Source organism: Chlorocebus sabaeus, chromosome 4 (assembly GCF_047675955.1).
Source record: "Chlorocebus sabaeus isolate Y175 chromosome 4, mChlSab1.0.hap1, whole genome shotgun sequence".
In the NCBI taxonomy this organism is placed as follows: Eukaryota; Metazoa; Chordata; class Mammalia; order Primates; family Cercopithecidae; genus Chlorocebus; species Chlorocebus sabaeus.
In genome coordinates, this window is record NC_132907.1 from 88851554 (window position 1) to 88876729 (window position 25176).

The following is a 25176-nucleotide window of genomic DNA, read 5'->3' on the forward strand; positions in this document are numbered from 1 at the left end:
CTGGGAGTCTTCCCTGATTCTTCCCCGGGACTTCATGAACACAGCATCAATTCTACCCTGACAGATGTGAAGTCCATCTGCCCTTTACCGTCTGCACCCTCACTGTCAGCTCCCAGCTCCACCTGTTGCAGTCGCCTCCTAACAGGTCTCTCCACTTCACCTCTTGCCCTTCCCACATCCCGTTTCCTCAGAACAGCCCCGGTGAACTGTTGCATGTGACACACGTGCTCAATCTCCCTGGAGCCTCGGCTGCCACTCATCATGGAAGTGCTCCCAGCTGTCTTGAGTGACTGACAGTTTCTTATCTAACCTGATCTCATGGGCACGCGACAGGAGTTTTGGCTCCAGCAGACTCCTTCTGGCACTCACGGGATTGTTGCCTTTCAGGGTTGCCATCCCCCCCGCACCCCAACCCCGCCATCCAATCCTCCAATCCGGCAGGGACATTTCTCCTGCCTGCTTTCAAGGCTGGGTCCAGGTCCTTGTAACGTTACCTCCTCAGAGAGACCCTCTGTGACCACCACATGGAAAGAGACGTTTACCCTGCTACTCTATATGCAAAGCTTCAGGTTTTCTTTGCTGCTATTTCCCGTTTATGATTGCTGCATATACTGGGTGATCACTCGTTTAGGATTTTCCTTTACCCAAATGCCATGTGACCAGCTCCTCCCAGCAAGGCACCTGGCAGAGAGAATATGCTCAACATACTGGTAGGAAGAATGACTTGTATCAACACAAACCTTCCAAAAGGGTAACCAAGTGATTTAAAAATTTCAGTTATGCCTTTTATAGTTACTTAAGCAAGGAGTAACAAAACTGTTGCCAAATGCAATTGTTAAAGGGCAGCAATTGTAATGAAAAAAAAAAATCCAATCATGAGGGCCTGCAAGCACTTAATTATCTGGCATCTGGTATCACTAAAGAGCATCTCCGTAAAAAGCCAGGCAAGTACTGGCAATGCAATGTTCATATACCCAGAAGGTAAGTCTCCTTAGGAACGACCATTTTCTTCTTTGATTAGATGTCTTCTTCACCCTTGGTAGAACAGAAGTAACACCCAGTTTCATTCTAATAATCAGAACACTAATATCCATGGCTTACTTTTATTTTTTATTATAAAAACACATACAAGAGTTTTAAGAAATAACGAATATAAGACAAATCAAAACCATGGTGAGTTATTAAACCCATTTTCTATATACAAATACTAAAATTCCGAAAGTGGAATATCATCCAATGTGAGACACATCATAGCCCGGCCCGTATGTACACGGCACACAGAGCTCTGCCTGCAAGCCCGGCCCGTATGTACACGGCACACAGAGCTCTGCCTGCAAGCCCGGCCCGTATGTACACGCACACGGAGCTCTGCCTGCAAGCCCGGCCCGTATGTACACGCACACGGAGCTCTGCCTGCAAGCCCGGCCCATATGTACACGCACACGGAGCTCTGCCTGCAAGCACGGCCCATATGTACACGCACACGGAGCTCTGCCTGCAAGCCCGGCCCGTATGTACACGGCACACGGAGCTCTGCCTGCAAGCACGGTCCATATGTACACGCACACGGAGCTCTGCCTGCAAGCCCGGCCCGTATGTACACGGCACACGGAGCTCTGCCTGCAAGCACGGTCCATATGTACACGCACACAGAGCTCTGCCTGCGCTCATCTGAGAGTTGCTCATTTACATGTCACTGATACAAAAATCTGCAAGGGAACTTCTACTCCTCAGTTCTCCTCTTCCTGATACATTGTCACGTATTTTTAAGGAACGTTACGGATATGAAGAAAATGCATTAAAGTGGGTTTCTGCTAAGGGCTCTCCATGTTTTGCTCTGATCAATTACGCACTACATCTTGAGAAAAACTTTTGCAGCTCATTTCCAGCTAAGATAGCAGAAAACTCTAAGTTTTTGCCAATTTATTTTTTTCCTAGTCACTCATTGGAGCACAAGTCCAACAATAGCTCAGGAACCAAATCATGTTTTTATATTGGTAAGTTTATTATAAAATGCCACTCAATTTTAAAAAGCCACTAAAAGGACACTTTCTGCAGCAAAAAAAGGGCTAAGTTCAAGTTTTTGTTGTTTGACAAAGACACAATAATATAACCCATATGTCACAGATCACAACAGCCTTAAGTGAAATGTATGAGATTTAGGGAAAACGGACTATGCGTCTGCTTGTTTCTCCTGTCTCCTTGCCAAACAATAAGGAGAGCCTCTGATCTGTTTTATCTATTTTATGTCTTTCGTTTTTAAACCTCCCTTTGTGTTCTCAAAGCTGATCAAACTATTTGTGTTCAAAATGTGTCAAGGCACTTCTCAAGCCTCAGTGGCATCCCGGGTCAGCCAAGCTCCTCTGTGCTCAGGGCACTGACTTCCTCTAAGCAGCTGACAATCGCAGACGGAACGCTTTTGGAGGCCTCTCTCCGCCAAGCTTCCAGGATCTTCGAAATTTCTGCTGGATTGCTGGGACTCAAGTCACAAAGAGCATACACAGCTGCTAACTGTATACCCCATGGTATATCTGAAAAGAAATTTCAAATCAGTCATAAGACAAGAAAGTATCTGTTATCCAAAATTTTAGTGATGTAACCTACTGGAATACTATTCAAATAACAGAATGCTTTCTGCTAGCAATGAAAATTAAATATTTTTAAAAACCCACATTAAAAAATCTCATTTAAGACCTGTCCACAAATAAAAAATAAAAAAAGCCTGACAGTAGCTGTCTGTGGTTTCCTGGCCCCAGCAGTGTCCTGAGGACTGCTGGTGTGTTTGTAAAAGGGAGAGGGCCTCAAAGATCCCAGTAACCCATGACCACCACTAAGCTTCCCAAAACAGTTCTGGAAGGATCACACTCTCATATTTAAGTTTTAATAAAATGTGATCCTAAAACATTCATTAAACACATGACTCTATGAGATATCCACAGGAAGTATTTATAAATGGACTTTGGAAATGAAAAAGCATAATAAAATGAGCTATAATGAAAAGCTGATTTTTTTTTTTTTTTTTTACCATACCATACTTTCAAAAACTACAGTATAGTGTGTGATTCTAAATTATAGCTAGGTTATACATTACAGTATATTATCACAGTTCTCTTTTAAGGTAAGTTTATTTCAGAGTTATTAAAATTTAATTTAGTTAAAATTTAATGTATTTAAATAATTTAGGTTAAACAATTTAGGAGTTAAAGTTTATTAACTATATATAGGTCATGTGTTCCTACTCCAAAAATCTGAAATCCAAAATGCTCCAAAGCTGAAACTTTTGGAGCAGCAACATGACCAACAAAGGAAATACTGGAGCATTTTGATTTTCTGATTAGGGATGCTCAACTCGTAAATATAAAGGAAATACTCCAAAATCTAAGAAAATCTGAAGTCTAACACACTTCTGGTCCCAAACATTTCAAATAAGATATACTCAATGTGTATCTCAGTTTTCTCCAACAGGGCAAACTAGCACCATTTCAAACAATACAAAAGCCCACACATTCAAACATTAATGCTGAAAATGCAGGCAGAGCTGCAGCTCTGAAAATTACTTCCTCCGCCATAAACAACAAGCAATGAGAAAGCATAGAGCATGGGGTACGTTGTAAGGCCATGACTTAAACAAATAAAAAAGTTTAACAGTAAGAGAAACACAAGAGGTTAAAAAGAATTTTAATAAATAAGAACATGTGGCACTATTTAAAGAGCTAGCTCTGGAGAGGGACAGACCTGGGCAAACAGCAGGGATGGCACTTCCTAGCCTCACCTTCAGCAAATCACTCTTCTCTCTGAGCTTTGGTTTCCTCCTGTATATAAGAAGGACAATGCCATCCACACAGATGGCTGTCTTGGGGATTAGGCTGTGGGGCAGTGCCATGCACAGGGTCTAATCTATAGCAGGTCCCAACATCAGCTCCTCCTTCTCCCTCATGGGGACGAGGATTACCACAGCTTCGAGGTTACACCCACCCTAGTAGCAAAGTTAATCTGCATCTGTTGGCTAGACAACCCATCAGCCATTATTCTGGCTACTTTCTCTTATGTCAATATACAACCTCAATTGTAAAAGAGAACACTGTCATATGGAAGAAATGTGCACTACTTCAGCAGCTATCCTAAAGTGAAAGAAGGTATTTCAGAGAAAGCAGCTTAATGAGAAACGCTGTTCTCATGAAGTTCAATATCCAGTCTTCCACTGAAAGCTGAAGACAAAGAACCTACCATGTTAAGATCATCTTGGGTGTTATACAGTATTGAAAATGTCACTTTGTGCATTTCTGATGTGATGCTGCTTAACTGTATTATTCCTTGATTCTACAATATTCAAAACAAAAACTAGATTCATCCCTTATGAGAGTGACTTTAAGCTTCTCCCACAAAAGACATAAAATCACATGCTATGCAATATGTAAATGATAACAGAAATCCCCACTAGGAAGCCTTGCTCACAAGGTCTCCAGGTTTCCAAGCTCTCTCCCGATGATGCTAAGTACTCTGTGATACCTGTGCATCACTGATTTCATTCCATCAAGACAGCTCCACCCAGGAGGCCTCGCAGAGAGCCCAGGTTAAGTCACTTGTCAGGCATCACACAGTACAGAGTTTTAGAGGCAGAATGTTAGCCGCAGGAAAAGAGAGTTTCTTCCTCCTTAGGGAAGCAGTGCCCAACAGGGCAAACGACTTTCATTTAAGTAAACAAACACCACCACAAAATCCACACACACATTCCAATATTAATGCTGGAATGTTTTGCAAATATTCCCTAATCTATGAGGCAGCAAGCGAAGCACAGAGCACAGCACACAGTAAGGACTCCAAAAAAGGTTTAACTATGAGAAACACAAGTTACTTGAAAGTAATTTTACTAGATGTAAGTTTTACCTTCATCGTGAGCATGCTGTATAAACATACCGATAACCGAACTAATATTTTTCACAGCAGATGGAAATCCTTCTTTCAAACCCAACTGGCCTAAACGACCTAGGGGAAACAAAACAAAATGGAAACAGTCCAGTTAAATGTTGATTAACTTCTCCTGAGAATTTAAAGGTTCATTTCTCTTACAGGAGGCAATCAAATGCCTCATCATTTCTTCTTGAATTCACCTATGCAGATGATATACAATGTGCTGTTTTCCAAGTTACAATGGAATAAACAGAAGTTAAAAGAAAGAATGGTTTCACTAGGACCAATGTGAAACGCCTGACTTCTATTAAATTAACAGATCCAAGATAAGACTATGGTACCACCAAAATATGTATTTTTGGTCTGACTTTTGGCAACTGCTGTTACACCACAGAGCAGTAATTCTCAAATGTAGTCTGCAGAAACCTTAGAGCCCTCTAAGTCAAACTACTTCACAACAATGCTAAGAAGTTCTGTGCCTTCCTCCCAGTGCTGACATGTGGTCTGATGGTGCAAAAAGCCACAGCAGATGAAACTACTGGACTCTGAGTGCAAGTCCAGACAGTGGCACCTCGCTAAATGGGAGTTATTCCCCATTGCCAGGTGCTCACAGTCAAAAAGAGAAGTTCACTTAGTCACAACTACTCTCACTAAACCTGGACCCCTAAACACAGAACTCTGTACCATGCTGTAGATGGCACAGGAAGCACTCCCCCGTACACTGAGTGCACTGGCTGTTGTGAAGAAAGGCACTTATCCAATTGTTTGTGTTGTGAATGAAATCAGGCGCCTTTTTCCTCATAGGACACCACTTTTGATTGAAAGAACTGACAAACTATGGCTAACTGGAACAAGGTAGATTTTTTTCAACAATAAACAAAGTGAGCCTGTGACTTAAAGGAACTTTATCCTCATGGTCAACAACATTTAAGCTTTTAAGCAAAATTAAGTTTGGAACAATTTTCATCAGCTACCCTGAGCTTGACACCTTTACAATATTTAAGACTTTTCTGTGATGTGACATTAAACGTGTTTTTTGGGTACTGCTGGCATTTGGAATATCTATGTCAATCAATTATTTTCCAAGTGAATAATGCAGGTTACAAAATCATAACTGGGCAAAAGGATCCCTTCGACATTTAAGCTAGCTCAGTGGATTCTAGTATAACAAGGTACAAAAAGCTCACTGCAGCATTTCAGATTTCACACTTCAAGTAACCTTTAAGAAATTACTACCTGTTGAGTTTTATTGTAGTATCAAAAAAGAACATCCATATTTGAAAAGGCTAATAAAAGATTCTGCCATCAACGACTACTTGTATGAGAATGGGTTTTCTTCATATATTCAGTCTTATGTATATGAAAAACACATGAAACTGAATGCAGAACAGATGATGAAAAATCAGCCACTTTCTATCAAACCAGACAGTACAAAGGTCTGCAACAAGGCAATGCGATTCCCATTATTTTTTGTTTTGGAAATACAGTTACTTTTCATTAAAAATGTCGTTTATGGGTTCATTACTGTTCATTTTAAATGAATAACTAAATAAACAATTTCTCAGTTTTTAATTACTAACACAGTGAATACAGATAGATATAACCTGGAGTAATGACAAGTTCTTTGAGGGTTCTCAATGATAACTAACAGGTATGAGAACCAAAGATCCAAAGATTGAGATCACACGGCAACCAAATGCATTAAAGGCTAAAGCAAGCAGAATGGCATCATTCCCCCCATTCCCCTACACCTGGAGCCTTCTCTTACTCCAGGAGCTCTCCTATGGATGAGAACTTGATTCAAAGTGGAATCCTGTTCCCTCCATCCAGGCAAGTCCTCATCTTCTTTTGACTCTTAAGTAGGAGGATTGCGAAACATATCTTGGATGTGCTTTTACAACAATATCATATTGTACGCTCAGCGTTCTGTGTTCACATTCTCTCTCAATACTACAAACGTCCCACAGGTCTATACGTGAATCCAGTATGAGAGTTTCATCTCTATTTTATTATTTTTATTTTTTTTTTATTTTTTTTTAATTTATTTATTATTATTAAACTTCAAGTTGTAGGGTACATGTGCACAACGTGCAGGTTTGCTACATATGTATACTTGTGCCATGTTGGTGTGCTGCACCCATCAACTCGTCATTTACATCAGGTATAACTCCCAATGCAATCCCTCCCCCCTCCCCCCTCCCCATGATAGGCCCCGGTGTGTGATGTTCCCCTTCCCGAGTCCAAGTGATCTCATTGTTCAGTTCCCACCTACGAGTGAGAACATGCGGTGTTTGGTTTTCTGTTCTTGTGATAGTTTGCTAAGAATGATGGTTTCCAGCTGCATCCATGTCCCTACAAAGGACACAAACTCATCCTTTTTGATGGCTGCATAGTATTCCATGGTGTATATGTGCCACATTTTCTTAATCCAATCTGTCACTGATGGACATTTGGGTTGATTCCAAGTCTTTGCTATTGTGAATAGTGCTGCAATAAACATACGTGTGCATGTGTCCTTATAGCAGCATAATTTATAATCCTTTGGGTATATACCCAGTAATGGGATGGCTGGGTCATATGGTACATCTAGTTCTAGATCCTTGAGGAATCGCCATACTGTTTTCCATAATGGTTGAACTAGTTTACAATCCCACCAACAGTGTAAAAGTGTTCCTATTTCTCCACACCCTCTCCAGCACCTGTTGTTTCCTGACTTTTTAATGATTGCCATTCTAACTGGTGTGAGATGGTATCTCATTGTGGTTTTGATTTGCATTTCTCTGATGGCCAGTGATGATGAGCATTTTTTCATGTGTCTGTTGGCTGTATGAATGTCTTCTTTTGAGAAATGTCTGTTCATATCCTTTGCCCACTTTTGGATGGGGTTGTTTTTTTCTTGTAAATTTGTTTGAGTTCTTTGTAGGTTCTGGATATTAGCCCTTTGTCAGATGAGTAGATTGCAAAAATTTTCTCCCATTCTGTAGGTTGCCTGCTCACTCTGATGGTAGTTTCTTTTGCTGTGCAGAAGCTCTTTAGTTTGATGAGATCCCATTTGTCAATTTTGGCTTTTGCTGCCGTTGCTTTTGGTGTTTTAGACATGAAGTCTTTGCCCATGCCTATGTCCTGAATGGTACTACCTAGGTTTTCCTCTAGGATTTTTATGGTATTAGGTCTAACATTTAAGTCTCTAATCCATCTTGAATTAATTTTCGTATAAGGAGTAAGGAAAGGATCCAGTTTCAGCTTTCTACTTATGGCTAGCCAGTTTTCCCAGCACCATTTATTAAATAGGGAATCCTTTCCCCATTTCTTGTTTCTCTCAGGTTTGTCAAAGATCAGATGGCTGTAGATGTGTGGTATTATTTCTGAGGACTCTGTTCTGTTCCATTGGTCTATATCTCTGTTTTGGTACCAGTACCATGCTGTTTTGGTTACTGTAGCCTTGTAGTATAGTTTGAAGTCAGGTAGCGTGATGCCTCCAGCTTTGTTCTTTTGACTTAGGATTGTCTTGGAGATGCGGGCTCTTTTTTGGTTCCATATGAACTTTAAAGCAGTTTTTTCCAATTCTGTGAAGAAGCTCATTGGTAGCTTGATGGGGATGGCATTGAATCTATAAATTACCTTGGGCAGTATGGCCATTTTCACGATATTGATTCTTCCTATCCATGAGCATGGTATGTTCTTCCATTTGTTTGTGTCCTCTTTGATTTCACTGAGCAGTGGTTTGTAGTTCTCCTTGAAGAGGTCCTTTACATCCCTTGTAAGTTGGATTCCTAGGTATTTTATTCTCTTTGAAGCAATTGTGAATGGAAGTTCATTCCCGATTTGGCTCTCTGTTTGACTGTCACTGGTGTATAAGAATGCTTGTGATTTTTGCACATTAATTTTGTATCCTGAGACTTTGCTGAAGTTGCTGATCAGCTTAAGGAGATTTTGGGCTGAGACAATGGGGTTTTCTAAATATACAATCATGTCGTCTGCAAACAGGGACAATTTGACTTCTTCTTTTCCTAACTGAATCCCCTTGATTTCTTTCTCTTGCCTGATTGCCCTAGCCAGAACTTCCAACACTATGTTGAATAGGAGTGGTGAGAGAGGGCATCCCTGTCTTGTGCCAGTTTTCAAAGGGAATTTTTCTAGTTTTTGCCCATTCAGTATGATATTGGCTGTGGGTTTGTCATAAATAGCTCTTATTATTTTGAGGTACGTTCCATCAATACCGAATTTATTGAGCGTTTTTAGCATGAAGGGCTGTTGAATTTTGTCAAAAGCCTTTTCTGCATCTATTGAGATAATGATGTGGTTCTTGTCTTTGGTTCTGTTTATATGCTAGATTATGTTTATTGATTTGCGAATGTTGAACCAGCCTTGCATCCCAGGGATGAAGCCCACTTGATCATGGTGGATAAGCTTTTTGATGTGCTGCTGAATCCGGTTTGCCAGTATTTTATTGAGGATTTTTGCATCGATGTTCATCAGGGATATTGGTCTAAAATTCTCTTTTTTTGTTGTGTCTCTGCCAGGCTTTGGTATCAGGATGATGTTGGCCTCATAAAATGAGTTAGGGAGGATTCCCTCTTTTTCTATTGATTGGAATAGTTTCAGAAGGAATGGTACCAGCTCCTCCTTGTACCTCTGGTAGAATTCAGCTGTGAATCCATCTGGTCCTGGACTTTTTTTGGTTGGTAGGCTATTAATTATTGCCTCAATTTCAGAGCCTACTATTGGTCTATTCAGGGATTCAACTTCTTCCTGGTTTAGTCTTGGAAGAGTGTAAGTGTCCAGGAAATTATCCATTTCTTCTAGATTTTCCAGTTTATTTGCGTAGAGGTGTTTATAGTATTCTCTGATGGTAGTTTGTATTTCTGTGGGGTCGGTGGTGATATCCCCTTTATCATTTTTAATTGCGTCGATTTGATTCTTCTCTCTTTTCTTCTTTATTAGTCTTGCTAGTGGTCTGTCAATTTTGTTGATCTTTTCAAAAAACCAACTCCTGGATTCATTGATTTTTTGGAGGATTTTTTGTGTCTCTATCTCCTTCAGTTCTGCTCTGATCTTAGTTATTTCTTGCCTTCTGCTAGCTTTCGAATGTGTTTGCTCTTGCTTCTCTAGTTCTTTTAATTGCGATGTTAGAGTGTCAATTTTAGATCTTTCCTGCTTTCTCTTGTGGGCATTTAGTGCTATAAATTTCCCTCTACACACTGCTTTAAATGTGTCCCAGAGATTCTGGTATGTTGTATCTTTGTTCTCATTGGTTTCAAAGAACATCTTTATTTCTGCCTTCATTTCGTTATGTACCCAGTAGTCATTCAGGAGCAGGTTGTTCAGTTTCCATGTAGTTGAGCGGTTTTGATTGAGTTTCTTAGTCCTGAGTTCTAATTTGATTGCACTGTGGTCTGAGAGACAGTTTGTTATAATTTGTGTTCTTGCACATTTGCTGAGGAGTGCTTTACTTCCGATTACGTGGTCAATTTTGGAGTAAGTACGATGTGGTGCTGAGAAGAATGTATATTCTGTTGATTTGGGGTGGAGAGTTCTATAGATGTCTATTAGGTCTGCTTGCTGCAGAGATGAGTTCAATTCCTGGATATCCTTGTTAACTTTCTGTCTCGTTGATCTGTCTAATGTTGACAGTGGAGTGTTGAAGTCTCCCATTATTATTGTATGGGAGTCTAAGTCTCTTTGTAAGTCTCTAAGGACTTGCTTTATGAATCTGGGTGCTCCTGTATTGGGTGCATATATATTTAGGATAGTTAGCTCTTCCTGTTGAATTGATCCCTTTACCATTATGTAATGGCCTTCTTTGTCTCTTTTGATCTTTGATGGTTTAAAGTCTGTTTTATCAGAGACTAGTATTGCAACCCCCGCTTTTTTGTGTTCTCCATTTGCTTGGTAAATCTTCCTCCATCCCTTTATTTTGAGCCTATGTATGTCTCTGCGTGTGAGATGGGTCTCCTGAATACAGCAGACTGATGGGTCTTGACTCTTTATCCAGTTTGCCAGTCTGTGTCTTTTAATTGGAGCATTTAGTCCATTTACATTTAAGGTTAAGATTGTTATGTGTGAACTTGATCCTGCCATTATGATATTAACTGGTTATTTTGCTCGTTAGTTGATGCAGTTTCTTCCTAGCCTTGATGGTCTTTACATTTTGGCATGTTTTTGCAATGGCTGGTACCGGTTGTTCCTTTCCATGTTTAGTGCTTCCTTCAGGGTCTCTTGTAAGGCAGGCCTAGTGGTGACAAAATCTCTAAGCATTTGCTTATCTGTAAAGGATTTTATTTCTCCTTCACTTATGAAACTTAGTTTGGCTGGATATAAAATTCTGGGTTTAAAATTCTTTTCTTTAAGAATGTTGAATATTGGCCCCCACTCTCTTCTGGCTTGAAGAGTTTCTGCCGAGAGATCTGCTGTTAGTCTGATGGGCTTCCCTTTGTGGGTAACCCGACCTTTCTCTCTGGCTGCCCTTAAGATTTTTTCCTTCATTTCAACTTTGGTGAATCTGGCAATTATGTGTCTTGGAGTTGCTCTTCTCGAGGAGTATCTTTGTGGCGTTCTCTGTATTTCCTGGATTTGAATGTTGGCCTGCCCTACTAGGTTGGGGAAGTTCTCCTGGATGATATCCTGAAGAGTGTTTTCCAACTTGGTTCTATTTTCCCCCTCACTTTCAGGCACCCCAATCAGACGTAGATTTGGTCTTTTTACATAATCCCATACTTCTTGCAGGCTTTGTTCATTTCTTTTTCTTCTTTTTTCTTTTGGTTTCTCTTCTCGCTTCATTTCATTCATTTGATCCTCCATCGCTGACATTCTTTCTTCCAGTTGATCGAGACGGTTACTGAAGCTTGTGCATTTGTCACGTATTTCTCGTGCCATGGTTTTCGTCTCTTTCATTTCGTTTGTGAGCTTCTCTGCATTAATTACTCTAGCCATCAATTCTTCCACTTTTTTTTCAAGATTTTTAGTTTCTTTGCGCTGGGTACGTAATTCCTCCTTTAGCTCTGAGAAATTTGATGGACTGAAGCCTTCTTCTCTCATCTCGTCGAAGTCATTCTCCGTCCAGCTTTGATCCGTTGCTGGCGATGAGCTGCGCTCCTTTGCCGGGGGAGATGCGCTCTTATTTTTTGAATTTCCAGCTTTTCTGCCCTGCTTTTTCCCCATCTTTGTGGTTTTATCTGCCTCTGGTCTTTGATGATGGTGATGTACTGATGGGGTTTTGGTGTAGGTGTCCTTCCTGTTTGATAGCTTTCCTTCTAACAGTCAGGATCCTCAGCTGTAGGTTGTAGCTGTAGGAGATTGCTTGAGGTCCACTCCAGACCCTGTTTGCCTGGGTATCAGCAGCAGAGGCTGCAGAACATAGAATATTTCTGAACAGCGAGTGTACCTGTCTGATTCTTGCTTTGGAAGCTTCCTCTCAGGGGTGTACTCCACCCTGTGAGGTGTGGGGTGTCAGACTGCCCCTAGTGGGGGATGTCTCCCAGTTAGGCTACTCAGGGGTCAGGGACCCACTTGAGCAGGGAGTCTGTCCCTTCTCAGATCTCAACCTCCGTGTTGGGAGATCCACTGCTCTCTTCAAAGCTGTCAGACAGAGTCGTTTGCGTCTGCAGAGCTGCTGCGTTTGTTATTATTTACTGTGCCCTGTCCCCAGAGGTGGAGTCTACAGAGACAGGCAGGTTTCCTTGAGCTGCTGTGAGCTCCACCCAGTTCGAGCTTCCCAGCAGCTTTGTTTACCTACTTAAGCCTCAGCAATGGCGGGCGCCCCTCCCCCAGCCTCGCTGCTGCCTTGCCAGTAGATCACAGACTGCTGTGCTAGCAATGAGGGAGGCTCCGTGGGTGTGGGACACTCCCGGCCAGGTGTGGGATATGATCTCCTGGTGTGCCTGTCTGCTTAAAGCGCAGTATTGGGGTGGGAGTTACCCGATTTTCCAGGTGTTGTGTGTCTCAGTTCCCCTGGCTAGGAAAAGGGATTCCCTTCCCCCTTGCGCTTTCCAGGTGAGGCAATGCCTCGCCCTGCTTCAGCTCTCGCTGGTCGGGCTGCAGCAGCTGACCAGCACCGATCGTCTGGCACTCCCCAGTGAGATGAACCCAGTACCTCAGTTGAAAATGCAGAAATCGCCGGTCTTCTGTGTCGCTCGCGCTGGGAGTTGGAGACTGGAGCTGTTCCTATTCGGCCATCTTGCTCCGCCCCTCATCTCTATTTTAAATGTGGAGACACTGACATGGGGCACTTAAGTAATTTGTATTACTTTGTAACCTCTACAGGAACTAGCTTAGTGCTAGGTACCTGCAGCCTGAATATTGTGATACATAGCAGATGCTCAGTAAATAATTACTGATCAAACAATATCAGGATAACTCCCAATTTAAGATGACACTGTAAATATCTGAATAATTTCTAGGGAGCCTAGGAAATTGAAAAGTAATTTACTTCAGAAATCAGAAATTTCAGGTTACTGACCACTTTCAAATATCTCTTTGCAATTAGATTAAACTGCTAACAGCATACCACTGGATCTGTCCTCTGAAACAATCTACCAGGGATATTAAATGTATGACTAACAGCAGAGAAAGGGATGTGCATCCAACACAGCTATGGCATTATTCAATCATGGGATGTGCATGCGTTCCCAGGAAACATATAATCATGTTATAATGGATCCCTTTCTTTCAATTAAAAGTGCTTAATGAAATTCAGTTTTATAAGCGATTTAAATTAATGGAGCTAAGGAGTAAAATAAGAGGAAATCATGAGTCTAGTAGATGATTTGGGGAAAAAGACTCAATATACGATGACGCAACACAGATGACAGATTGGCTATGATGGAGGAAGAGCTCCCCACAGAAGGTATGTGAGGATGCCCAGGGCCATCCAGCTGTATTAGAATACAAATAAGAAATGTGGAGCGAATCTCAATCCCCAGCACTGTCAAGGGAGCTGGAGGAGAGCTGAGGCCTGCACACAAAGTAAGTCTACAGGACAGACCCTTCCAATAAACACTAATTAGAAGATAAAGACAGCAGGGTTTTCATTTAAAATTTTGGATGCAAGTTTGCAAAGGAATGGTGAGCTGACACAATTTCGAAGGAAAGCTAACAGATTTGCCAAGAGAACGGATAGAAATCACTGAATAATGGCTACTTCAGTCTGACCTGCAGAAACCTGATATGTGACACAGTCTTCTTCTAGCTCTAGGTTCCAGTTAATACCAGGAGGGGCAAATTATTCAGGATTGTAAAAGCTCTTTGGGGCAGAAAGATGGTATTCTACAACTTTACACTCCACTGAATCCAGTGGTAGGCAAATTTCTATCCCAACTTTGCTTCCTTTCCACTGTATGGCCTCAGACAAGGACTTAATCTTTCCAGGCCTCAGCTCTGCCAAGAACTGAGCACTGCAGTGAGATGAGTTTCTGTTCTCCACCACATTTCTGTGACTCTAGAGCAATTTGAACATTCCACAAAATGCTTTTTAACAGTTTAGCATTAAGGTAGGTTGGAGTTAAACCCCATGTACTAATCCTGTGGCCATTTGCCGTTAGCAATGCCCACACCTGAATCCAACATTAGAAAACGCAAGTCTCACTGATATAAAACTTTTTAAATTGTCCATGGAGTAAAAATCTCATTAATAGGATGTGCAGATTTTGAATTAAGAACAGACAGAGGCCGGGTACGGTGGCTCACACCTGTAATCCCAGCACTTTGGGAGGCCAAGGTAGGCGGATCACCTGAGGCTGGGAGTTCGAGACCAGCCTGACCAACATGGAGAAACTCTGTCGCCACTAAAAAAAAACTACAAAAAGTTAGCCGGGCGTGCTGGCGCATGCCTGTAATCCCAGCTACTTGGGAGGCTGAGGCAAGAGAATCGTTTGAACCTGGGAAGCAGAGGTGGTCGTGAGCCGAGATGGCGCCATTGCACTCCAGCCTGGGCAACAAGAGCAAAACTCCATCTCAAAAAACAACAAAAAAAAGAATAAAGACAATTCCTTTATTTTATGAAGATTAGTGTATGACTTAAGTTAATATCATTATATCACTTTTACTCAATTTTTCAGTCAAGGTCAGATTCAGAAATGGCAAGAAAGTTCACTAACAGTTTCTCCTTAGGAACAATTCAAACTCCCAATCCAGATGAGTGTGTTTTTGTGTGTATGTGTGTGTGTTGGGGGGTGGGGGTATTAATGTCACTTCTGAGAAATCTGCCCGGCCTAAACAGCAGGCCTCACTCACTTTCACCCCTTGCCCTCAGCCCACACCACTATCCTTGTCACCCAGCAGCTGCCTGGTTCTGAGTCCCATCTCCTGCATATAGTGCCACGGCACCAAAAGGACACGTGGGACCAGGCTCTGCTGCTCCTCTCCTGTGCTGGCACACCTGTGCACACGTGGCGGCCCGCTAGGTTGTGCTCCAGCCTCCCCACATCCATCTGGCTCATGCACACGACTTCATCAGCAGACCTGAGAAGGGCTTATTCTTCCCGACTTTGCTCTTATTTCGACATTACACTAATTATCCATCCTCTGAACTGCTTTTATATGTTTATAAGCATTTTAGTACATGGTATTGTCAATTATATATTATGTTAATTACACATTATTCTTATTCTCTATAACATATAATTGTATTGTATATCACTCTTAATTGTATAAGTATGCATATATTACTCTAAATAATACATATTATTAAAGTCATAAATTATTTGGCTCTCAACAGCCAGAATTTTAAAGATTCAAAGAATAAACTAGACTTGATTTGAATAAAATGACAAGCCATATTTTCTCCCTACAATTACGCATCCTTCTTTTTAAATAAACTATTAACATGTTCTTAATTCACATATTTTAAGGTACATATTTGAAAGTATATAATCTTAAATAGTTTTCTTTAAAAGAGTTTTGTGACATCTAAATGAAAGGTAAAGTACAGTCACAGGTTGCTTAGCCAGGAGATCACATTTTAAGAAATTCACCTTTTAGGAGATCGTGTCCTTGGACAAACATTATCCTAGAGTACACTTGCACAAGCGCAGACGGGGCAGCCTGCTACACACCTAGGCTATATGCTGCAGCCTAGTCATAGGCTACAAATCTGTACAGCATGTTCCTGTACCGAATACTGGGGGCTTCTGTAACACTTTGGTAAGCATTTGTGTATCTAAACATAGAAAGGGTACAGGAAAACAAGGTATTATCATCTTCTGAGATCACCTTCTGGTATGTGCTCCACTGCTGATGAAAACATTGTTATGTGGTGAATGACTGTGTATACTATTTTATTTATGGCAATCATTCTCTTTTCCAAACCCATTATTTCATGAGCATGCCTACAGAGCTTTGCAGACACAACCCTAACACTATCAGAACCTCGGGAGATGGAGTCTGAGAATCTGTGTTGTTTAAAAAGCTTCTCAGGCAATTTGGATGGCCAGCCAAATCTGGTAACCCCAGAAGATAAACACTAATTAGAAGAGACACTAGAGAAGACACCAAGATAAATCACATGTCCAGCTGACCCTCCTCTAAAACGCAAAGAGGCTGCTTCCGCTGTTGTACAAGGCTGTTGAGCACAAAAAACACAATCTTCACTCATTTCCTCTCAAGATTAACCAATACAGAAACACAACCACTAAAACAAGAACCAAAAAATCACCATATTTTAAAGTGTAACTTAAAAAAATATCCTATTGTTTTGAAAATTCCACAGATTATCTAGGATAACATATATATTTACACCTTAAAACATCTCTTCTGATTTTTTTTAACTCTCAAAAAGATTTCACAATTTAGAATGAGTCAAAAGCATGAGCATTTTTTCCTGAATTCGTAAGAGAAGCTGCTGCTGAAATCAGCATTTCCAGATACACGGATGTCACCTAACTGCTGGGAATGCCATCACTGACCCTCCTGTGTTCCCTAGTGCTCCACAGCTAGAATGGAAATTGTTCTTGAGGGTTATCTTGAACTGAGGAATTCAGCAAAAGTTTTGAACCTGTGCACCACGTGGCATAGTTTCTTCATTTCCACTTCTGTGCCTCTGTTTATCTTCTGATATATCTCTTCTGAATTCCTAGTCTTTGGCAATCATTTGGTTTTCCTATCCTCTTGTTTGGTAACTTATCTCCAAGTGTATTATTGGTTATTTCCAGTGAAATTTGGTGTCTACTTTGTAACCAAGTTTTTGTCTAGAAACATTTTATTTACTTAGGGCAATGTTGCTATATGTGCATGCAAAGTACACACAGAGGAGGAATGCAAATTTGCCGATACAGTAACAAAATTCACAGGGTATTTCCTACTGTGATCTATTTTTAGACTCACTTATATAACGTATTCTCAAACACTAACCTTATTTCAAATGATGCTATCTGTGAGTTTTAATTAAGAAAAATCCAGAGATACTTAAAAGTCATAACCGTCTTCAAAGTATCTAAGGGCTATAATGCAGAAATTGGATGAAGCTTGTTTCATATTCCCCAGGGGCAAAGAATACATGCTGCAGATACAGAAGTCAGGTCAAAAGAAAGAGAGCTTTCTTTTTAAAGTTCTAGGATACACGTGCAGAACCTACAGGTTTGTTACATATGTACACATGTGCCATGATGGTTTGCTGCACCTATCAACCCATCAGCTAGGTTTTAAGTCCCACAGGTATTTGTCCTAATGCTCTCCCTCCCCTTACCCCCCACACCCTGACAAGCCCCAGTGTGTGATGTTCCCGTGTCCATGTGTTCTCACTATTCAACTCCCACTTATGAGTGAGAACATGAAGTGTTTGGTTTTCTGTTCCTGTGTTAGTTTGCTGAGAATGATGGCTTCTGGCTTCATTCATGTCCCTGTAAAGGACATACACTCATTTTTATGGCTGCATAGTATTCCATGGTATATTATATGCCACATTTTCTTTATCCAGTCTATCACTGATGGACATTTGGGTTGGTTCCAAGTCTTTGCTATCGTAAACAGTGCTGCAATAAAGATACATGTCCATGTGTCTTTATAGTAGAATGATTTATAATCCTTTGGATATATACCCACTAGTGAGATTGCTGGGTCAAACGTTATTTCTGGTTCTAGATCCTTGAGAAATCACCACACTGTCTTCCACAATGTTTGAACTAATTCACACTCCCACCAACAGTGTTAAAGTGTTCCTATTTCTCCATAGCCTCACCGGCATCTGTTGTCTCCTGACTTTTTAATGATCACCATCCTAACTGACATGAGATGGTACCTCACAGTGGTTTTGATTTGCGCTTCTCTAACGATGAGCTTTTTTTCATGTTTGTTGGCTGCATAAATGTCTTCTTTAGAGAAGTGTCTATTCATATCCTTTGCCCACTTTTTGATAGGGTTGTATTTTTCTTGTAAATTTGTTTACATTCCTTATAGATTCTGGATATTGGACCTTTTTCAGATGGATAGATTGCAAAAAATTTCTCCCATTCTGTAGGTTGCCTGTTCATTCTGATGGTAGTTTCTTTTGCTGTGCAGAAACTCTTTAGTTTAATTAGATCCCATTTGTCAATTCTGGCTTTTGTTGCAATTGTTTTTGGCATTTTAGTCATGAAGTTTGCCCATGCCTATGTCCTGAATGGCATCGCCTAGGTTTTCTTTTAGAGTTTTTATGGTTTTGGGTTTTACATTTAAGTCTTCAATATATCTTGAGTTACTTTTTGTATAAGGTGTAAGGAAAGGTTCTAATTTCAGTTTTGTGCATATGGCTAGCCAGTTTTCCCAGTATCACGTATTAAATAGGGAATCCTTTCCCCATTGCTTGTTTTTATCAGGTTTATCGAAGATCAGATGGTTGTAGATGTGTGGTGTTATTTCTGAGGTCTCTGTTCTGTTCCATTAGTCTATATGTCTGTTTTGGTACCATGCTGTTTTGTTTACTGTAGCCTTTTAGTATAGTTTGAAGTCTAGTGTGACACTTCCAGCTTTGTTCTTTTTGCTTACGACTGTCTTGGCTATATGAGCTTTTCTTTGGTTCCATATGAAATTTAAAGTAGTTTTTTTTCTAATTCTGCAAAGAAAGTCAGTGGTAGCTTGATGGAAATAGCATTGAATCTATAAATTACTTTGGGCAGTATGGCCATTTTCACGATATTGATTCTTCCTATCCATGAGCATGGAATGTTTTTCCACTTGTGTCCTTTTTACTCGAGCAGTGGTTTGTAGTTCTCCTTGAAAAGTTCCTTCACATCCCTTGTAAGTTGTATTCCTAGGTATTTTATTCTCTTTGTAGCAATTGTGAATGGGAGTTCACTCATGATTTGGCTCTATGCTTGTCTATTATTGGTATATAGGAATGGCTGTGATTTTTGTACACTGATTTTGTATCCTGAGACTTTGCTGAAGTTGCTTATCTGCTTAAAGAGTTTTTGGGCTGAGACAATGGAGTTTTCTAAATATACAATCATGTCATCTGCAAACAGACAATTTGACTTCCTCTCTTCCTATGTGAATACCCTTTATTTCTTTCTCTTGCCCGACTGGCCTGGCCAGAACTTCCAATACTATGTTGAATAGGAGTGGTGAGAGAGGGCATCCTTGCCTTGTGCTGGTTTTCAAAGGGAATGCTTCCAGCTTTTGCCCATTCAATATGATACTAGCTGTGGATATGTCATAAATAGCTCTAATTACGTTATGTTCCATCAATACCTAGTTTGAGAGTTTTTAGCATGAAGGGATGTTGAAATTTTATTGAAGGCCTTTTTGGGCATCTATTGAGATAATCATGTGGTGTTTGTCATTGGTTCTGTTTATGGGACGGATTACGTTTACTGATTTGCATATGTTGAACCAGCCTTGCATCCCAGGGATAAAGCTGACTTGATCATGGTAGATAAGCTTTTTGATGTGCTGCTGGATTTGGTTTGTCAGTATTTTATTGAGGATTTTCACATCGATGTTCATTGGAGACGTTGGTCTGAAATTTTCTTTTTCTGTTTCGTTTCTGCCAGGTTTTGGTACCAGGATGATGCTGGCCTCCTAAAATAAGTTAAGGAGGATTCTTTCTTTCTCTATTGTTTGGAATAGTTTCAGAAGGAATGGTACCAGCCCCTCTTTGCACCTCTGGTAAAATTTGGCTGTGAATCCTGTGGTCCTGGGTTTTTTTGGTTTGTAGGCTAGTAATCACTGCCTCAATTTCAGAACTTGTTCTGAAACGGTGTATTTAGAGATTCTACTTCTTTCTGGTTTAGTCTTGGTAAGGGTGCATGTGTCCAGGAATTTATCCATTTCTTCTAGATTTTCTAGTTTATTTGCATAGAGGTGTTTACAGTATTCTCTGATGGCAGTTTATATTTCTGTGGAATCAGTGGTGATATCCCCTTTATCATTTTTTATTGTGTGTATTTGATTCTTGTCTCTTTTCTTCTTTATTAGTCTGGCTAGTGGTCTATTTTGTTAATCTTTTCAAAAACCCAGCTCCTGGATTCACTGATTTTTTTGAAGGGTTTTTTGTATCAAAGACATCTTTCTAATTAATAGATCTTATCACTGATAATTCTGCAGGGCCTTGACAGCAGCTTGTTGAAGACGAGATAGAACAAAAAAATAAGTAAAAATAAAAATAAAGATTCGTAGAAGATAAGTAAAAACAAAAACTAACAATTTGTAGGAAATAAGGAAGGAGAACCAAATGGCCATTGAGGTCCTCTTTAAATATGAGATTAAGAAGGATCCATGTCTCATTTAAAATATTTTTAAACAATCATTTAACTTCTGTAATTCATTTAAGTGACCCTTAACAGGCAAGTATGAAAACATTGGGGCAGGTGGTGTGAAGATATCCTGGATACAGTCTGTGTATCTGTCCCCACCCAAATCTCACATTGAACTGTAATCCCCAGTGCTGAAGTTGGGGCCTGGTGGGAGGTGTCTGGATCATGGGAGTGGATCCCTCATGAATGCCTTGGGCCATGCCTGTGGTGAGCAAGCTCTTGCTCTTGAGTTCACAGGAGATCTGGTCATTTAAAAGTGTGTGACACCTCCCCACTACCCCTCATTTGCTCCTGCTTTATATATGTGATGTGTCTGCTCCCCTATCACCTTCAACCATGATTGAAAGCTCCCTAAGAATGCCCCAGAAGCCAAGCAGGTGCCAGCACTCTACTTCCTATAAAGCCTGCAGAACTGTGAGCCAATGAAACCTCTTTATAAATTATCCCATCTCAGGTAGTATTTTATGGCAATGCAAGAATGGCTTAATATAATCCTTATTTTAGAAAGCAAATGAAACTACAATATAATTTATAGTAACTTATATATCCTAGTGTTTATGTGTATTAGTATTAGCATCTAAAAAGAGCTCAATTATAACTAAAATGTACTAACATGAAAAATCTTAACCTCTGAAAAAGATGAATAAAACATTATAAGAAAAGAGAAAGAAGACTGACTTAAAAGCACAAAAGTATCTACTCTGATGGTTGTAAAATCAGTCATTACGGAAAATTTTCAAAGTCAACATATATTATTATACAGTTACCCCCCACCCTTGCACGAAGATGTCATCAATAACAAGAAAAATAATAATAATAAAACAGATAACTTACCAATCAGCCTCAGTATTGAGGCTATAATAATATCAGGAGTATACGCAATGTTCGCATGTCCTTTTCTGTATTTTATCCACTTATCCATTACAGGCCACAGCTCCTTACTATAAAACAGCAACATGAAAAGATGTATGCTCATCATCACTCAAATAATATTAATAACTTATCTTATAAATGATCCTTAAGCAATCAGTGAAAGAGGGTACTTGCTAAGGATCTAACATTGTAAGTTCAAGTGAGAACAGATACTGGATGCTCACATCTTCTCCAACAGCATGGCTGTGCCCACGCTAGCTTTAACATGGCTGGAAATTCAGTGCTTGCATCTTATTCTAACTCTTCTGAACAAGGCTTTGGACAGAGAAACTGAACAGCAACCCCAATGTCCCAGAACTAGGAAGTGGTAGAGCCTCAGTTTTCACTTGGACTCTCCAGGTGCAAAAGCAGCCCCTGTGTTTTAAAAGCCAAGTTACCTGGCAGGATCACAGACAAATAAAGCTGTGCATGTAAAAAGGAGCTAGAAAAAAGCCAGAGGAAAATTGTAACTTCAGTAATCAAGTAACACTTTAGATGGATAAAAGAAACTTTCCACTGACTGAAAACAGTGCCAATTCCTCTTTGTCTTCTATTTTTTCAAAAATGTATCTAATTCTTTCATGGCATTCATAAAGTATCACTAGTAAAGTTTATTAGACAAAAGAAAAATGATAATTAAAAGCACTCCAAACTCAGTCTCAGATCATTATTACTCTTCTAATTCTGTCTTTTCTTCTAGCTACTCCCCACTCTCCATGGATGTAAACAACCTGTAGAGAGCCAGCAGCGCTGAGGAAGGGAGCAGGGTCTGTAGTTGCTCAGGTGGAGATCCTCATGTTTGCTGACATCTTCACCATGAGTGCAGGGATCGTGGACCAAGTATCTCTGACGGGCACCAGCCCCGGCCTCTTCAAGCGTAAGTGGGGCCAACAGGGCCCCTGCCTCGTGGGTTCCCATGAGGATTCAGAAAGCTGAGGCCCACAGTAGGCCCTGACACATCATTATACAGACTGGCACTGGACAGACTGTTCTGTCCTTTTCTTATTTAGTAACAGACTGGGAAATACTTTTCCATGTCAATACATAGTAATCCATTCATAGCTATGTGTTTTAATATAGCTATCATCTCATAGAGGAGTGCCATGATTTGATTCCTTACTGTCTGACATTCAGATGTCTAATCTTCCCTTAGTGTCAAGATGATGAACAAGAGTAACACACATCCTTGGACACACATAGATCCTTGGACAAGGTAATTTCCACAGCTTCAAGTATCTCAAGGATATGGATATGGATTATCAAACCTTTGATGCATCCTTTTTAATGTCACCAACTCCCTTAAACCAGCCTTTCTCAGCCAGGGTTCCATAAGAAAATTAAGACCTACAGAAAAATTATTTGAGTGACAATTTTCTCCATTCTCCCAGAGATAGTACAAAGCTATTGCCAGAATTATAAATGCACAGAGAAAAGTTAATTTACTACATATAATGAATGCCTGGGAGCTTAATTTTCTCCCAGGTGGGAGGAGCTGCTAATTTATAATTCTGAATATTTCTCTTCCCTTTAAGTTTTGTGAGTATCTGTATGTTACAATAATGATAATTTCATTCAACATACATTGGCCAGGTGCTCCCCTTGTGTGGGCACTGTTCCACATGCTGGGGATACGCCACGAGCCAAACAAGGCCACCCTCTGCCCCACCAGTCATTTCTACTGGGGAGAGATGATAACAGCAGAATTCAACAAAAAGTAGTGACAGGTACTAAAGGAAAATAAAGCAAGAAAATGTGATAGTGATGAAGGTAGCTTCTTTTATTTTTTTGAGATGGAGTCTTGCTCTCTCGCCCAGGTTGGAGTGCAGTGGCGCAATCTCGGTTCACTGCAAGCTCCACCTCCAGGGTTCACGCCATTCTCCTGCCTCAGCCTCCCAAGTAGCTGGGACTACAGGCGCCCGCCACCACGTCCGGCTAATTTATGGTATTTTTAGTAGAGATGGGGTTTCATCGTGTTAGCCAGGATGGTCTCGATCTCCTGACCTCGTGATCCGCCCGCCTCGGCCTCCCAAAATGCTGGGATTACAGGCGTGAGCCACCATGCCCGGCCATGATGAAGGTATCTTAAGGGTAGTTTTATTAACTCTTACAAAATAAAAGCAGCGTCATTTGTAAATGTTTCATCTGCCTTACGTGCTTAAACAACAAAAATTATTCAAACCACAATTCAGCATTCAGCAACTCAACCTCACAATAACACATCTTTATTTAAGTTAGTAAAATAACTAACCTTATGATGTTATCATGTGTCCAGATCCATTTCTGATGGCAGCAGAGCAGATCAATGGCAAATATGTATTCCCAAGTGTTATCACTTAGGTCTTCACCAAATTTTTCACTAGATTGAAATTCTGTTTTTGGACATAACTGTATGGTCAAAAGCAGCTTAGAAACCATGAAGCCAACATCTACCGGGGCATTCTAGCAAATGAAAAGAAATAAAATAAAATCTGGAGTTTCAAATATAATGCATCTTACCTTAGTTATCTAAAAGACTATAATAAGCATTCGATGACTAATCATTTAATCAGAAACAGCTTTTCAAAACAGTTTGATCATGTTTATCTTAGTCATAGAATGATGACACAACAGGAGTTGGATGAGCCAGATTAAAAAGCAGGACGCAGGATCCAATCAGGCAGAAAAGAGCTTACCTGTAATCCAGATAGGAAAGCACAGTTTCATCAACTCAAGAGAATTAAAGTTAGGAAGCTAGTTATAATTTCAAAAATAAACCTCTAAAAATTATTTAAATTCTATTATTTTTCTGACATTGAGTATCAGTCTGCCTTTTCAAGAAACTCATAAAACTGAATCAGACAGTAATGGATTCTTACTTCTGGCTTTTTTCACACCTGTGTATAATGTGTTGTGATATTTATCCATAGTGCTACATGAAAGATAGTTTGAACACTTTTTACTGCTGAATAGTAACCAATTATATGGATATATTACTGTTTATCAATTCACTTTTGACTACTGTTCATGTTGCTATGAATATTCATGTACAAGCCTTTGTGAGGATGTAAATTTCACTTCTCTTGAAAATACCTAAGAGTGGAACTCCTGGGCCTTTGGCTAAGAAATGGTTTAACTTTATAAGAAGGTGCCCAACGATTTTGCAAAGTAGTCATGCTTTTTCATGTTTCCACCAGCACTGCTTGAGAGTTTTATTATAAAAACAATACACATATCATACTCAATATACGTAATACAAGAAAAGGCTTGGGCTTGGAAATTTGCTTTATTACTAGGACTCAATAAGTGAACCTTTCAGAACCTGTATCCTGAAAGGTTCTAAGTCTCAAGGTTTCTGTAAGATAATCCATAGCCAAATCATGGTTCAAAGTAATATACCTGACAACCAAAACTCAGCCAGAATGGTAAATATTTCCCACTTAGAAAAATCAGTGACTTTGCAACCTGAGGAGATGCAAAAATAAACTTTGACATGAAAGAAATCAAATCCATATATTCACTTTTTTGAGTATCTATTTTACATTTTGTAGTAATTGTGAACATGGGATAATCGGCATGTATACAATACATGCTCCGTAAAAGTGCTGAGAATCTCCTGTGTTTCAGGTGTGGCTATAATTGGAAGTATTTA

The 25176-nt window shown here is 40.1% G+C and overlaps 1 protein-coding gene across 2 annotated transcripts in view; it reads right to left on the reverse strand.

Annotated features, from left to right (window-relative positions):
- Positions 1–1093: 1093 nt before the first annotated feature.
- ICE1 (interactor of little elongation complex ELL subunit 1) overlaps positions 1094–25176 on the reverse strand; it is a 73053-nt gene continuing 48970 nt past the window's right edge. Inside the window, exons 13-17 of one of the 2 annotated variants that reach the window (XR_012092825.1) lie at positions 23797–23987; positions 21471–21577; positions 4888–4986; positions 1332–2531; positions 1094–1289 (exon numbers count right to left, since the gene is read on the reverse strand). Coding sequence is in view for 1 of the 2 variants with exons in the window: in XM_007961161.3 (XP_007959352.3) it covers positions 2350–2531; positions 4888–4986; positions 21471–21577; positions 23797–23987 (579 nt within the window). In the remaining variant the exon portion in view is untranslated. Of the gene's footprint in view, positions 2532–4887; positions 4987–21470; positions 21578–23796; positions 23988–25176 lie in introns of both variants that reach the window. The other variant, XM_007961161.3, reaches the window with a different exon arrangement.